Below are 14,791 nucleotides of genomic sequence, written 5' to 3'. Positions count from 1 at the left end.
TGCAATTGTTTGCTGTTGTTGTGGTGGTGGTTCCTGATCACCAGTGGTTTGAGGTCATTGTAAAGATTCATGTAAATAATGCATGCAGTAGCAAAAACTGCAAAAAAGTAGAATATAAAGTAGAATATAAAAGTAGAAAGGTGGGTGTGCATGGTAAAATTCATGTAGTTGTATCGCATTATAAGTATAGAAGTGGGGGGGGGGGACGCTCAGAAAAATGGGAGAGATTACAGATTAAATGCTGAAAATAAAAAGATAAGCAATGCTAAGCAGGCTAGCTGGATACTATCATGAGCGCTTGCATCAGCAGGAAACAGGAATCATCGAGTGATAACGTTTTGTAGCCCCCTCCCCCTCATAAACAATTATTGCCCACTAAACTTATTTAAATTTACACAAATTGATTAAGTGAACTGCCATTATACAAATAGAAATTGATTGCACACGATGAAATCAAGTTGTTCATTTTAAGTGACTAAATTCAACAAGGAGCAAAAATTTATTTTTTGAGTGTATAGCAACATGCTATAACCTCCCAGAATGCCTTTGCAACAACAAAGCAATACCCTGACAACCATCCACAACATCTTTGCTTTGTGGCCGCTAGTTTGGGACAGACAAACACCACTCATATTTTCTTCTGAATATATTCAAATTTATAAATCTGATTAATTATTGCAGCCACTTTTGATTCCTGTTACAGCAACAGTTTTTGTAGTTCTTAAAAGATTGTTGTTGGTAGTGGTGTCTGTTAATATTAAAATAATCACTAACTGGAAGGTTTACCCACCTTTTCTTTTATCATTACACTACTGGTTCTAATTGTATTGTGTTATTGTAAATATAAAAGTACACTTTGGACAACATTACGCTGAGTGAAATTTATGGTCAAAATATGTTTTATTTTTTATTTTCAATACTTCGCACATTAAATATGTTCTGCTCTGTAAAATCTTATCATCCTTAATTGCTGTAATATATGAAATAAAAGCTATGTCATTTTACTTTGATCCTTAATGCACTGCACAAACATGTTATATAAACCTGCTGTGTGGTCCATTAATACTATACAAATCAAATGCTATGGTCTTGCTCGTCATTTGAGACTAACCTTCACACAGTTTATCAGCGCTAAATCATGATTGCTAAATCATAACTACTGTACTACATCACAGTGGCTAAATAAGCAGCCTTAAGTTTCAGACAATAATTAACTAGATCAAATTAGGTTAGTATTAGGCAAGGAGAACAAACCAGTGGTTAAAACAATTTTATACAGTATAAAACGTCTTGGTTACTGTTGTAGCCTCCGTTCCCTGATGGAGGGAACACGACTTGTGTCGATATAGTGACACTAGGGGTGGCTCCTGGGAGCCCCATACACCTCTGATCTGCTCTATAGATGTCTGCTAGAGAGGCGCCGTTGGCTAGTGCCCAGGAGTACGCCACACTCCTCGTGGAGTTCCAGCGGGCCTCTTACTCCCTGGGTCATCCGTCTCAGGGGCGCTTGAAGGCCTTCCTGGGGCTCTTAGCGGCGGATCGTGAGACGGGGGGCGTCAGCTTCCTGGCTTTCGATGGGAGCATCGAGGAAGCGGACCTTTTCGGCATCCTGCATCTCAACCAGATTAAGCTATAGGTGGTGCTCCTGGACAACCAAGGTGGACATCGCCTGCCTGAGTGCCTGCGCCGTGACCTTCGTCGATCGGTCGCTGAGCGCAGCTCCTGTATCACTTCAGGGTCTGGATTACCCATGTGCAGCTCTTTCAATGCCTTGGCCTGGTGTACTTGCAGGAGGGCCATGGCATGCAGGGCTGAGGCGGCCTGTCCAGCGGCACTGTAAGCCTTGGCCGCCAGGGATGACGTAGACTTACATGCCGTGGACTGGATTCTCTGGCGATTCTGCCAGGTGGCGGCATTTTGCAGGCACAAGTGCACCACAACCGCCTTATCCACCTGAGAAATCTCTGTATACCATTTGGCCACCCCTCCATCGAGGGTCGTGAGAGCGGTGGAACCCAGAAGTCGGGTCCAGGCTGTAAAAGGTGCTTTAATTATCTGAATTATGTCTGCAAATATTGATGGTTGTGATTTAGAGATTCTTTCATTTGACAGTGTGCTTTTTGCATTCGTTTTTTGCTCACACATACACACACACACACACACACACACACACACACACACACACACACACACACACTTGTTTTTATATCATTGTGGGGACTCTTTATAGACTTCCATGCATTTTATGGATTTTACAATAATTTCTATTCCCTAACCCTCACAGAAACCTTTTTGCATTTTTACATTTTCAAAAAAACATCATGTAGTATGTTTAATAAGCCATTTCCCTCGTGGAGACCGCTGGCTGGTCTCACATGGTATGTGATCTCAGGTTTTACTCTCCTTGTGGTGACATTTGGTCCCCACAATGTAGTATAAACATGTACACACACACACACACACACGCGCGTTGGTGCAGCTATCCTTATGAGGACTCACCATAGACATAATGATTTTTATCCTGTACAAACTATAGATTCTATCCCTTAATACTACCCCTAAACCCAACTCTCACAAAAAACGTTCTGCATTTTTCATTTAAAAAAAAACAAAACATTGAATTATGGGACACTAGAAATGTCCTCATAAACCACATTTATAGCATAATATCTCTCTCACTCTGTGAAATCTGAAAGCGTAAATGAATGCAAGAGCTTAATGTACAAATTACATTCATACAGAGAAAATAAGCCCCTCAAAACAAGTCCACTTCATTTCTGAGTGTGTACACAGTAATAAATAGTTTTTTTATGGCAACCTACAATTTGTGCTTCATGTGGTAACATCTGGTTTAAAGGGTCAGTTCACCCAAAAATGAAAATTCTCTCATCATTTGCTCACCCTCATGCCACCCCAGATGTGTATGAATTTATTTCTTCAGCAGAACCAAAATTAAGATTTTAAGAAGAATTGATCTGCTCTGTTGGTCTATACAATGCAATTGAAGGGTGTCCAACAGTGGTTAAATCCATGACTTCAGGACCGAAATGATAGATGTGGGTGAGAAACAGATAAATATTTAAGTCCTTTTTTACTATAAATATTTCACATTGTTCTTCTTTAGTTTTTTGGCAATTTGCAATCTTCTGGGATGTTCAAAGAATAAATATTGATCTGTTTCTCACCCACACCTACCATATTACTTCTGAAGTCATGGATTAAACCACTGGAGTCTTATAAATAACTTTTATGCTGCCTTTATGTTTTTTTTGGAAATCCAAAGTTCTGGCCACCATTCACTTTTTTAATTTTTGGGTGATCTATCCCCTTAACTGGTTTGATTCAAGTCAAAATGTAATTACACTATTGTGACAGGGCGGAGGGTGTGGCCGGGTCGTGATTCTACACACCCAGTCCCTTATCAGGCTAATTAAGCCTCCGAGAGGGATAAAGGCCGACTGCGGATGGTGGTGCAATGAGAGAGAGATCGTTTATGGACATGTCCGTCATGTGTGTTTGTTTGTCTTTTGTTTAAGTAAACCATTAAAATATTGTTTATATCGCCAGGGCGGTTCTCGCCTCCTCCTTTCCATTGAACTGCTTTACAACTATTTAATTAATACAAGTATTGAATTGCCCTAAATAAACCTTACAATTATGTTACAGCAACAAAAGTCATGCTTATGTGTTAGAAAGAAAAGTAGAAATAGATAATTGAGGTATCAATTGCAGGTTACCATATATTTCAGGTAATCTGCTCTCAAGTGGTCAGCCAAGACACATAGCAGTTTTACTGACATAACATGCGTCTCAAATACATTAATTTGTGTTCAAATTTCGAGGAGAGGGAGTCTGATTTTTGTGGCTGAACACATCACTATCATTGTATTGTTGCATATTGATATTTATAAAGCACAAAAAGTGTGAGAAATGTGCACACTGTTTCTACCAGTTTGATTTGAATACAATGATGATATGAGGAACACTGAAGAGGATCCATGAAGTTTTACATGTAAGCACTTTTACAGCTATTTTCTCTTAAAGCCTCACATTACCATCAGAGTTTATACCCTTAATTCATCGCAGTGGTTGATTGACAGGTGAGTAGGTGGTCCTTTGCTGTTTCCTGGGAAGCATTAGGATGGATTAACATTTATCTGTGGATATTATTTCAGTGATCTGATCACAAAATGTTTTGTACACTGTTTGCACATTGTGATCAGATCACCTGAAATGAATCTTAATACCAGGTGTAAACAGGGTCTCTCTCTCTCTTTGTTTATCTCATACTGTCTCTCAAATCAAAGGCCTTTTCACACTGCACACAAATCTTCAAATCTGATCTTTAGGACATTTTTTTATATAGTGTACTCTGTACAGTGCAGTCTAGGCTATACTGTGTCCAAATCATTCACTCATTCACGCATTCACTATCAGTGTTGGGTTATTAAAAAGTAAATAGTGATCAGCGGTAATCAAAGTAATTAGTTACTGTAATTATTAATTTTTGAAACAATATTACTTATTTATAAAACAATTTAATATGTATTAATATGAAAATGAAGGGTGGTACAGTGAGCAAGAAGAAATATAGACATTATTTTGAATTTGTTGAGCAAACAATCAATCTTGTCTGTGAGAAGTGTTTTAGAAAGTAACTTAAGTAATTAGTAGTGTGATTACTTTTACAACAATGTATTCATTGTTTAGAATTAGTAATTAGTTGTGGATTGCTTTAATTAACTAACCCAACACTGTTCACCTTTTTAGCCACTGACATTTATTATATGAGGAAAGAGAAAACGAAAATTAGTGTATTGAAAATATTGCACACTTTGTATTTCACCACATATATGTAAAAAAAAAAAAAATAATCTAAACTGACCGTTCAGACTGAGACACTTTCCAAATATGAGATTTTAATTGATTTGAATCAATATTTTAAATGATGATGTGGTTTGAATCTGGTTTATGAACATGTTTTTGATGTTCAGACTACTAAAAACAAAATAGATTTCAGTCAGATACAAAAAAAAAATACAAAAATTGTGCCTGTCTAAACAAAGCTTACTTTCAGCATGTGTGTGATATCTGTCTCTGTCTTTTTCAGGTAAAATCAAATACTCAGAGCAGGTGTACGACGCGTGCATGGATGCGTTTGACTGTCTGCCTCTGGCAGCTCTGATGAATCAGCAGTTTTTGTGCGTTCATGGTGGCCTGTCTCCAGAGATCCACACGTTAGATGACATCAAGCGGGTGAGGGAGACAAACTGGACTAGAGAAAATGTCCTATAGGACTTTTAACACTTGAAATTTCTGTAATTTTTAAACAATCTGGCCTTAAAAAAATCACATTACTGTTACTACATTTTTACAAAAAAATGTACATGGCTCGTTAGCTGTGTCGCAGCAGTTATCTGGTCATAAATTGAACACTAGAGGTCTCAAGATGTGTTTAGCAAAGTGTCAAATTACTTTTAGCTTGATACAGCTTCCTTAAAACACATTGTTTATGACTAGAGATGCTAAAAACTAGAAGCAACACAACCAAAGTGAGATGCTCCAAAAGTCTGTCTGGCACATGAGTACATAAACCAACATTTCAAAATAATAGGGTTATATTCTCCCTTTTAAAAGCACTTTTTGTGTTGTCTAAATGCTTTTATTGTCTGTTGCCACAATATAATGTATTGTATTTTAATCATTTATATTAACATATTATACTGTATATTATATTTATAATGATTTCATTTATCTTTTTATTTTATTATATTCTAAATTACCTTTTTTGGAGGCCTTTCTCAGTAGATATTGGTATGCGATTAATTGCGACTAATTCGATTAATTAACTGGCACATCATGTAATAAAAAATGTAATTCCAAGTGTGAAACATTGGTTAATGCAGGGTTAAAAGTGCCTTAAACACAGGGTTAAAAATAAATTAAGACTGAAAAGCCCTTATCTGTGTTTCTAAGTCTTCATAAATTCAGGGCCTGTAAAGGTTATTTTAGCATGTCTGAAGTCCAAGGCATTAAGTCTTTAGGGAAATTAATATAATCAGTTTTTATAAAAGAATGTCCAGAAGCAAATCCATTTCCATTACGAGGTCCACTTCATGTTGCTGCAGGAAGTCCTTGACGCACAGTCCAGATCTGTTTTAAATGTTCTAGACTGAGCTGAAACAACTGATCCTATGTAAATCTCCCCTTATGCTTTTGCTTCATTTCCTACAACAATGGGCTGTGCACAAACACAACACACTCTTTTTAATGATTTTTTTCCTCTCTCTCTCTCTCTCTTTCAAAACAAAAACTGTACATTTAAAAAGCAGTACAAAATAAGTCAAATAAAAGTAAAATAATGACTGGAATAAAAATAATAATTATGAAATGGAATAAAAAAGGAATTTAAAATCTAAAAAAATTATATTACCAAAATAAAAAAATAGAATAAACAAATAAAATAGAAAATATAAACAAATAGAATAATATAAAATCAAATATAATAACATGCAATATCGGAAATTAGCAGTCAGCAAATTTAAAGACCCCATAAAAAATTTACATTTGAGTTTTGTGGCTTTTAGTCTATGTGTTTTAACTATGAGGGCATCTTTATGCTAGGGTACTCCTAAATATTGAAGAAGAAAAAAAAAATCACTTTTAGCAAATATATGCATACATTTATAGGCTTTCTCATTTGGGAAAACAGACAATAAAAATATTCCAGGTTTTCGTCCAATCAAATGCGCCCTAGCATGACACTGTCCCTCCCCCTAATACCACCTGCTATTGACTAGCCAGAAAAAAATCAGGGTTCATGGCTGTAACGTTAACTAAAGCTTATTGATCTGTTAATGTGACGTCGTTGTATGATTGTGCCACCATATTTCCCAATATACCGTCATGCAGCTGCGCAGAGGGATTTAAACATACTGAATACAGAAGCATTATTTTAAAACAAAACGTTATTCTTATCTTTTAGCCTAACTCATGCAATGATAACGTAGGGGAAGAGTAGGCATCATTTTAACTTTTGGTGGGTTTTTCTCATTTATTCAGAAAATGTTTAGCCTTAAGCTCTGAAATTTTACCTCAAAAATATTTGACATGTCGTTGTCATTATTTGAGTAATTAAACTTTATAGCTTAATCAAGTCGGATACAATTAAACATTTTTTCCACTTTTTGTTATGTTACAGCCATATTCCAAAATTGATTAAATTAATAATTTTCCTCAAAATTTTACAAACAATACCCCATAATGACAAAGTGAAAGAAGTTTGTTTGAAATATAAAAAAAAAAAATCTAAATAAAAAATAAATCACATGTACATAAGCATTCACAGCCTTTGCCATGACACTCAAAATTGAGCTCAGGTGCATCCTGTTTAACAAAATGTGGTGTGAATACTTTCCAGATACACTGTATATGTACACCAGTGACGGGCCGTGCATTTAAAGTCTAGGCCTTCAGTGTGATTCATGCCATTAAGAAAACACAGTTTCACAATGAATAAGACACCCTAGCGGTTGTGCGATCAGCGAGCTGAGATCACGTCTGTTCCACTCACCTCTGCAGAGCGTTTGCTATTGAATCTACAGTGCGTATCAGCGGCTTTCTCCTTCTCTGCACACCAGTGCGGATTTGCCCCTGGACGCTTCGACAGCGCTTCTGAAAGAGATATTTTCTCTCACTAAAAGAGTTTAATTCTCTAAAAGAGCACACACACAGCAGGCATTGAACATCCTTTTTAGGATGCGTCTTTTTAAAAATGCCCTTCCGCCTCTGTGTAGTTCCTGGATGTGGTCCATATCTCTCCGCTCCTGACGGTCATAGACGCTGCTTTGTGTGTCTGGGCCACGATCGCACTGAGGTGGCATTTGTGGATGGTTCTTGTTCTCACTGCGAGAACTTAACCATGGCAACGTTGCGGTCGCGTCTTTTCTTCCTAAAAAGGAACGCCACTCCAGCCGCCCCCCGCGTCGCTCCTTCTTCCAACCGGATTGAGGACGACCCAGTTGGTGATGGAGACAATTCGGGAATGCAGCGGGCAAAGTTTCGTCGGGTAAATCCCCACGAACCATCTGCCCCCCCGGCATGCTCGTGACTTCCGTCCAGGCTCGAGGTGAGAGCAGCTCGCCTCACGGCCGGTCTCACTACTCCCTCGGACCAGCCGAGCTGGTTGATGAATTCGCCACTGCATCAGAGAGCATCCTGGCGTCTGACGTTGAAGACTAGACTGAGCTGCCACCTTCGGCTCGGCCCGCCCAGTCTGAGGCTGACGGCCAGATGCCCGACATGCTTGCCTGGGCCGCTGTGAGCGTGGGGTTGGACTGGAACCCTCCATCCTCCAATGCAGCCCTCATGGCTAGACGATTGGTTCCTCGGGATTCAACATAACATGAATTAAACGAGTTAGATTTACATATTAAATGTGACATACAGTGCTTTCTGGATGTAAATGTGATTTTACCCATGACCTTTGCACTATTAAAAGAATAAAAAGTTCAAGTAAATATATAAATTAGGTGAAAAATGCAAATAATAGTGATAATGATGATGCATTTTCTTTGTCTCTCTCTCTCTTTCAGTTGGACAGGTTTAAGGAGCCCCCGGCATTCGGCCCTATGTGTGACCTGCTGTGGTCTGACCCTCTAGAGGACTTTGGCAATGAAAAGAGCCAAGATTACTTCAGCCACAACTCTGTACGTGGATGCTCTTACTTCTACAGGTAAACCACAATAATTCACATGTGATTTTAATGGAGAACGCTTTGAGAATTGATAGGAGAGAAGCGCTGCAAATTTATAAAAAGCTAACACCAGAAAGGTGAAACAGAACCCGTAGGATTAAACACAAACAAGTGAAATCTCTTCAGCCTTATGATAAATCCTCCTGGTCTCGTAAAATTTCAATTCAGAAGTTAATTTCTGCAAAATAATTTTTACATGGCTCATTGTACGCATCACGACATGAAATGACCACTAGGGGCCCTACAACAACAATTACTTTTATTCACTTTCACACAAACCATTATTATTATTCATCACATCAGACTTTTTTGATATGCATCTTGTATTCTTTATAAATTCTGTAGGAGTTTATTCCGGAATTTGCCTCCATCATAGTTTATGCGCATTGTTTCTTATCGGATACAACATTCACATCTTCAAGTGAGCAATTACGTTTTTTTTAATTCATATTTTGGACATTTTATTCACATCTTAGCATTTCCATCCAGCAATTTTTATCCAATACACCACAATGTGCATAATGATATGTGGATGTAAACCCAGCTATTGATTTTATAGCTCTATACTCTTACTGTATGTCAACAATTTTCTCATTTGTTTCTATTTTTATTTCCCCTTAAGAAATTTAGGAGAAACAAAAAAGACAAATCTGATACTTAAATGTAATAACTCCTGAGCTATAAAAGAGCAACCTCTGAAAAATAAGTAAGTAAGGTGTAGATGAAAATCTAGTACGTCAAGGATGGAGAGAGTGAATTTAAATGGAATTGTAAAGCAGTCAAACAGTGACCAGCCTCATCACAACACAGAATCCCCACAATCCCACGGGAGTCTGCGCTCTGCCGTTACCATGACAACTGGCTACTACTGCCAGATCCGCTGAGATATCAAGATATAGAGATAGATAGGAGAGAAAAATGGTAGAGCAAGAAAAGAAAAAAAGGAGAAAGAATAGAGAATATTTTGAGAAAATTAGAGTGATTGTGTTGGAAATGTTTTTTTTTTAAAGGGTGAAAGAAAAGAAGCTAATGTGTGTTTAAACAAGTGCAAACATTGAGCAGGCTGTGAATGAGAGCCTGAGGTGTGAACATTACCCACAATCCTCTCTGTTTTAACATCTTATGAAACCTACTGAATCAATGAATCCAAACACAAAGCCGCTGGTCAGGATGTGTGTGTGTGTGTGTGTGTGTGTGTGTGTGTGTGTGTGTGTGTGTGTACATTGTACAGCTGTCATAGGCCTGTCATTTATAGAAAATAATGGCTTTAGTTAACATCTACCTCCCCCTTATTTTACTGCCTAGCCATTCAAACAACACTTCACAAGTTCATTGGTTTATATAGTCCTGGAGCTCATTAAGGTATATGTACTGTGTTTGGCATGCTGTCCATAACGGAGGGGCTCGAGCACCAGGGGCGAAAATTTCATCAAAATGTTGGGGGGGGACAATAAACATAACAATTCTCAAGAGCAATTTTTGAAGGGGACACCAAGGGCTTTTTTGTTGTTGCCCCGTTTGCATTTGTAATATTTTATTTCTTAAACAATTATTTTAAGAATATATCATTATATTATTTACAATATACATATTTTAATGATATTTTAGGGGGGGACAACCCTCAGATAGGGGGGTCCTGAACCCCCGACCCCCCCTCGATTTCCGCCTATGTCGAGCACAGAACTGGGCTTGATTTCTGAACTCCCTTCTGGACTATCTGACTAACACAAGAAATAGAAAGACAATTTTGAAATAAATGGTATAGGCATTATGAAATATACATCTAGAGATGGGGAGGTGGAGGGATGCCAGAAAAATCAGTGAGAGGGAAGAAGCCATTTTCATTATATATCTTTTGGATATGATTGGCAGGCCTAGATGTACTTACATTGCTTTCTAGATGAAGCTCCTCCCGAACTTTGTTCGGAGTTTGGAATTTCATTAAAAAAAAACATAAAAAACCTACATTGCTAGATTACCAGTCACATGTAAGGCTCCAGCACACTTACGGAGAAGTGCGTCTTTGTTCTTCGTTCAGAGCCAAAAATAAGTTGCCAAAAAGAAAAAGCTACCGACAGATCAACTAATATGACATTAAAATATGTTATTAGTGACTTTATGCCTCATTCTATGAGGATCAGTAAAAGAAGCCATTTTAACAACTCGATGATTTAAAGTAATATATATGCTGTAGATAATGTGCAATTTGTAATGTTTACCTTTTGCATTAATGGGGCTAAAGCGCTAATGCTATATTCGGCTATGTTATTTGCCGATAAAATTCTGTTATTGTAATTTATGATATCAAATATTCCTTTACAATTTTATATTAGCAGTGTCTTGACATTATTCTAAAGAATTTTGAAGCAATTCATTTAAACATTAGAGGGCTATTTCAAAGTCTGTTAAAAGTGACATACTTCCTGCTGCCAGTTGGTGACGCTATGACCATGATCCATAATAGCCACGTCAGTGTGATCAGTCCTCATTACCAAACATACAGCTGAATTTTCATCAAAATCACACAATGCTTACATAGGATATAAGGCAATTCCTATTTTCCATTTTTTGCCATAAATGTATTGCTTTGCCATGGTGACACTATTCGCAGTTTAGCATCTACAATGTCTTAGTATGATGTTGCACATATTTGGCGTCAGTCACATGAATCCCCTAAGAGGAGTATTTAAAAGTAAAGCCTTTTCAGAAAATCCTAAATTGCTGACTTCTTGTTGGGCGGAGCTAATGGCTGTGAGTATGAAAGTTGTTCAGCTTTATGAGAACTATATATGTACCAATTTTTTTGCGGATTGGGGGGGGTTATGTGTTCTGGTGTGGGGTGTTATTTGTGATATATCACCTAAAAGACATACCGTATCAATGGTGTTGCAGGAACGTGATAATTAAGAAATACTGAGACTTTTTTCCAAAATTGGGCAACAGATGGGCATGTCCAGAGTGCATGAAAGTAGTCATCTTGGGTAATGAGATTGCAAGCATTTGCTATTCCCATTTTAAACATTTTATGCTGTGTTAGGTGTTTTCTATGTATGATTTTATATTGGAGTGTTATTATTTGTGCTTCAATTGAATTTATTTGTGCAAATTTGCTTCCAGAAATTTGTATCTGTGTTGATGTTGAGGTCTTTCTCCCACGGTTTAAATGGTATTGAATTTGCAGTCTATGTAGATGTAATAAGCTATACAGTTTGGACAATATTTGTTTTGAGTTACTAATTTTGACTGATCTTATCGGACTGAATGGGAATTAGCTGTGGTCCTCAAAGTAGGTGGATCTCAGTTCACTCCTACCAATGATGTGGACCCATGGCAGTAAGGTGTTTAACAGCTGGAAAATAAGTTTTCCTGATAGTTTGCCCCAGCAAGCTGTTATAAACCACCAAAATAAACTCAAAACCACCTTATTTTTGGCCAGATTTTGTTCTAAATGATGTCACACCCTTTCGTCCTTCGATTTCGTAGGAAGTGTGTATGGGCCTTTAGTGTTACCAACTTTTTTCATGGGAATACGAGACGCATAAGCATTTTGAGTGCTTTAATACGGGACACAATGCCTTCAATATGGGATGTTTCGTGTGTCTTGCTGCTAAAATATGGGATAATAGGCAACACTTTGGGCAAAATATGGGAACCCTAGTCACTCATTACGTTTTGTCTGCGACCCTTATCATCTTGAAAATTTGCATTTGTGTATAAATGTCTTAACTTTTGGCTGTCTGGTCCAATAATTAGTCAAAATAGAGTTTAATTGTAATATTTAGCTGTAATGGCATCCTGTTCATTCATCACACTGGAAATGGAAGGTCAAGTTGAGTGAGTGCATGGCATTGTAAATATAGTATTAAGTACAGTGAATACCGCTGTGTACTGTATGGCAAATGTAATGGGTAAACTAGGTATTCTATCATATTTGCATACTGTGCATGGTATACTTACTACTGCAGATATCGTAACATATACGATATGTTACGAGTGGTATGTTAGCATGCTAAATTAAAAAGAAAAAAGCTCTTACGCCAAGGAAACAAATACTAGTAAAATGTTTTATTTAATGACCAAAGAAGAAACAAGTTGAAAGTTTCCACTTTCGTCAGTTTGAATCATTAGTGTCAATGAATAAGAAGTGCTAGTGTTAGTATGCTATTACAAACATAGCTAATTACTGCTGATTTCAAGCTAACAAATAAAAAAAGACAAAACAGACTTGTTTCCAACATGAAACCATTACACGAGCAGAAGTCTTTATCTTTACAAGGGGTGAGTTCCATTCAGAAATGATCATCCCTAAGCCCTATTCCCTTCAAAGACTTTACCATCCACTGTGAGAGCTTTGGAATGCTGAAAAGAGTGGGGCTCAAAAATAATGGTCATTTGGCACTCACTTTTAGAGTATTTTTTATTAGTTTGCATAATTTAGGCCATTTGAAAAGCAGTGAATAATAATATTCAGACCTCTGCTACCCTAAGCAGAAACTTATTGTTGTCTATTGTTGTTGCCCTGCACATTTACATCACTGCTGCCCCCTAGTGGCCTGCAGTGGGATGATGTAATACATATTGTGGCCTAAAATCCATTATCAAGGACCCCAAAATCTCTCCATGTGTTCTCAAAGACCTCAGAATGGCTGCTTTATCAAATTAAACCTAATTAACAAAGGATGTTGTTTGTAATGTTATGTTATGTTATGGTATCTAAATAACAAGTTCTAACTGCTGAAACTGCTACAAAATTTACAATAATAAAGGATTATACCCATTCAGATATTTGCAGAAAATGACAACTTGTCAAAATAACAAAACAAATGCAGTGTTTTCAGACCTCAAATAATGCAAAGAAAACAAGTTCATATTCATTTTTAAAGAACACAATACTGATGTTTTAACTTGTGAAGAGTTCAGAAATCAATATTTGGTGGAATAACCCTGATTTTCAATCACAGCTCTCGTATCTTGGCATGCTCTCTACCAGTCTTTCACATTGCTGTTGGGTGACTTTATGCCACTACTGGCACAATGTAAGCAGCTCGGCTTTGTTTGACAGCTTGTGGCCATCCATCTTCCTCTTGATCACATTCCAGAGGTTTTCAATGGGGTTCAGGTCTGGAGATTGGGCTGGTCATGACGGGGTCTTGATCCGGTCGTCCTCCATCCACACCTTAATTGACCTGGCTGTGTGACATGGAGCATTGTCCTGCTGGGAAAATCAATCCTCAGAATTGGGGAACATTGTCGGAGCTGAAGGAAGCAAGTTTTCTTCCAGGATAACCTTGTACATGGGTTGATTCATCTGTCCTTCACAAAGATGAATCTGCCTGATTCCAACCCAGCAGAAGCAACCCCAGATCATCACTGATCCTCCACCAAAACCCACAGTGGTTGCGAGACTTGGAGGCCTTTCCAGATCTCCGTCTAACCATTAGACGACCAGGTGGAAGATCAGTGATGAAAACACAGCATCTTTTTTGTTATTTTAACCAGTTGTCATTTTCTGCAAATAAATGCTATAAATGACAATATTTTTTATAATATATTTTAATTTGGGAGAAATGTTGTCAGTACTTTATAGAATTTTTTTTTTTTTAATTTTACTCAAACACATACCTATAAATTATAAATACAGAGAAACTGATAATTTTGCTGTGGTCTCTTAATATTTTCAAGAGCTGTATATATATATATATATATATATATATATATATATATATATATATACACTTCCCCTTGCACATACCCCTGAATATTGTTTATAATGCCTCTTTGTGTCTTTTTTTTTATCATTTTGCACAGCTATCCTGCAGTGTGTGAGTTTTTACAGACCAACAACTTACTGTCAGTCATCAGGGCACACGAGGCTCAGGACGCTGGGTAAGAACACACTCTCTCACTTTCCTCACCTCCCAGAGATATAGGCTACGACAAGCACACACACACAGACAGACAATGTACAGAATGTGTATTGAATGAGTGGTGAGATTTTGTGATGATGGACGATCAGTGTTCTTATGCTGTACGGAT

At 37.5% G+C, this 14,791-nt stretch overlaps 1 protein-coding gene across 3 annotated transcripts in view; it reads left to right on the top strand.

Moving 5' to 3' along the window:
* LOC127663521 (protein phosphatase 3 catalytic subunit alpha-like) overlaps nt 1-14,791 on the top strand; it is a 79,581-nt gene that overhangs the window by 43,754 nt on the left and 21,036 nt on the right. For all 3 annotated transcript variants that reach the window (XM_052155136.1, XM_052155134.1, XM_052155135.1), the window contains exons 5-7: nt 5,111-5,256; nt 8,595-8,734; nt 14,564-14,641. In XM_052155136.1, coding sequence (XP_052011096.1) covers nt 5,111-5,256; nt 8,595-8,734; nt 14,564-14,641 — 364 coding nt within the window. The remainder of the gene's footprint in view (nt 1-5,110; nt 5,257-8,594; nt 8,735-14,563; nt 14,642-14,791) is intronic.

The sequence above is a fragment of the Xyrauchen texanus genome, chromosome 23 (genome assembly GCF_025860055.1).
Source record: "Xyrauchen texanus isolate HMW12.3.18 chromosome 23, RBS_HiC_50CHRs, whole genome shotgun sequence".
Classification (NCBI taxonomy): domain Eukaryota; kingdom Metazoa; phylum Chordata; class Actinopteri; order Cypriniformes; family Catostomidae; genus Xyrauchen; species Xyrauchen texanus.
Note: the sequence above shows the minus strand (reverse complement) of the source record. Positions and strands in the feature narration are given on the sequence as shown.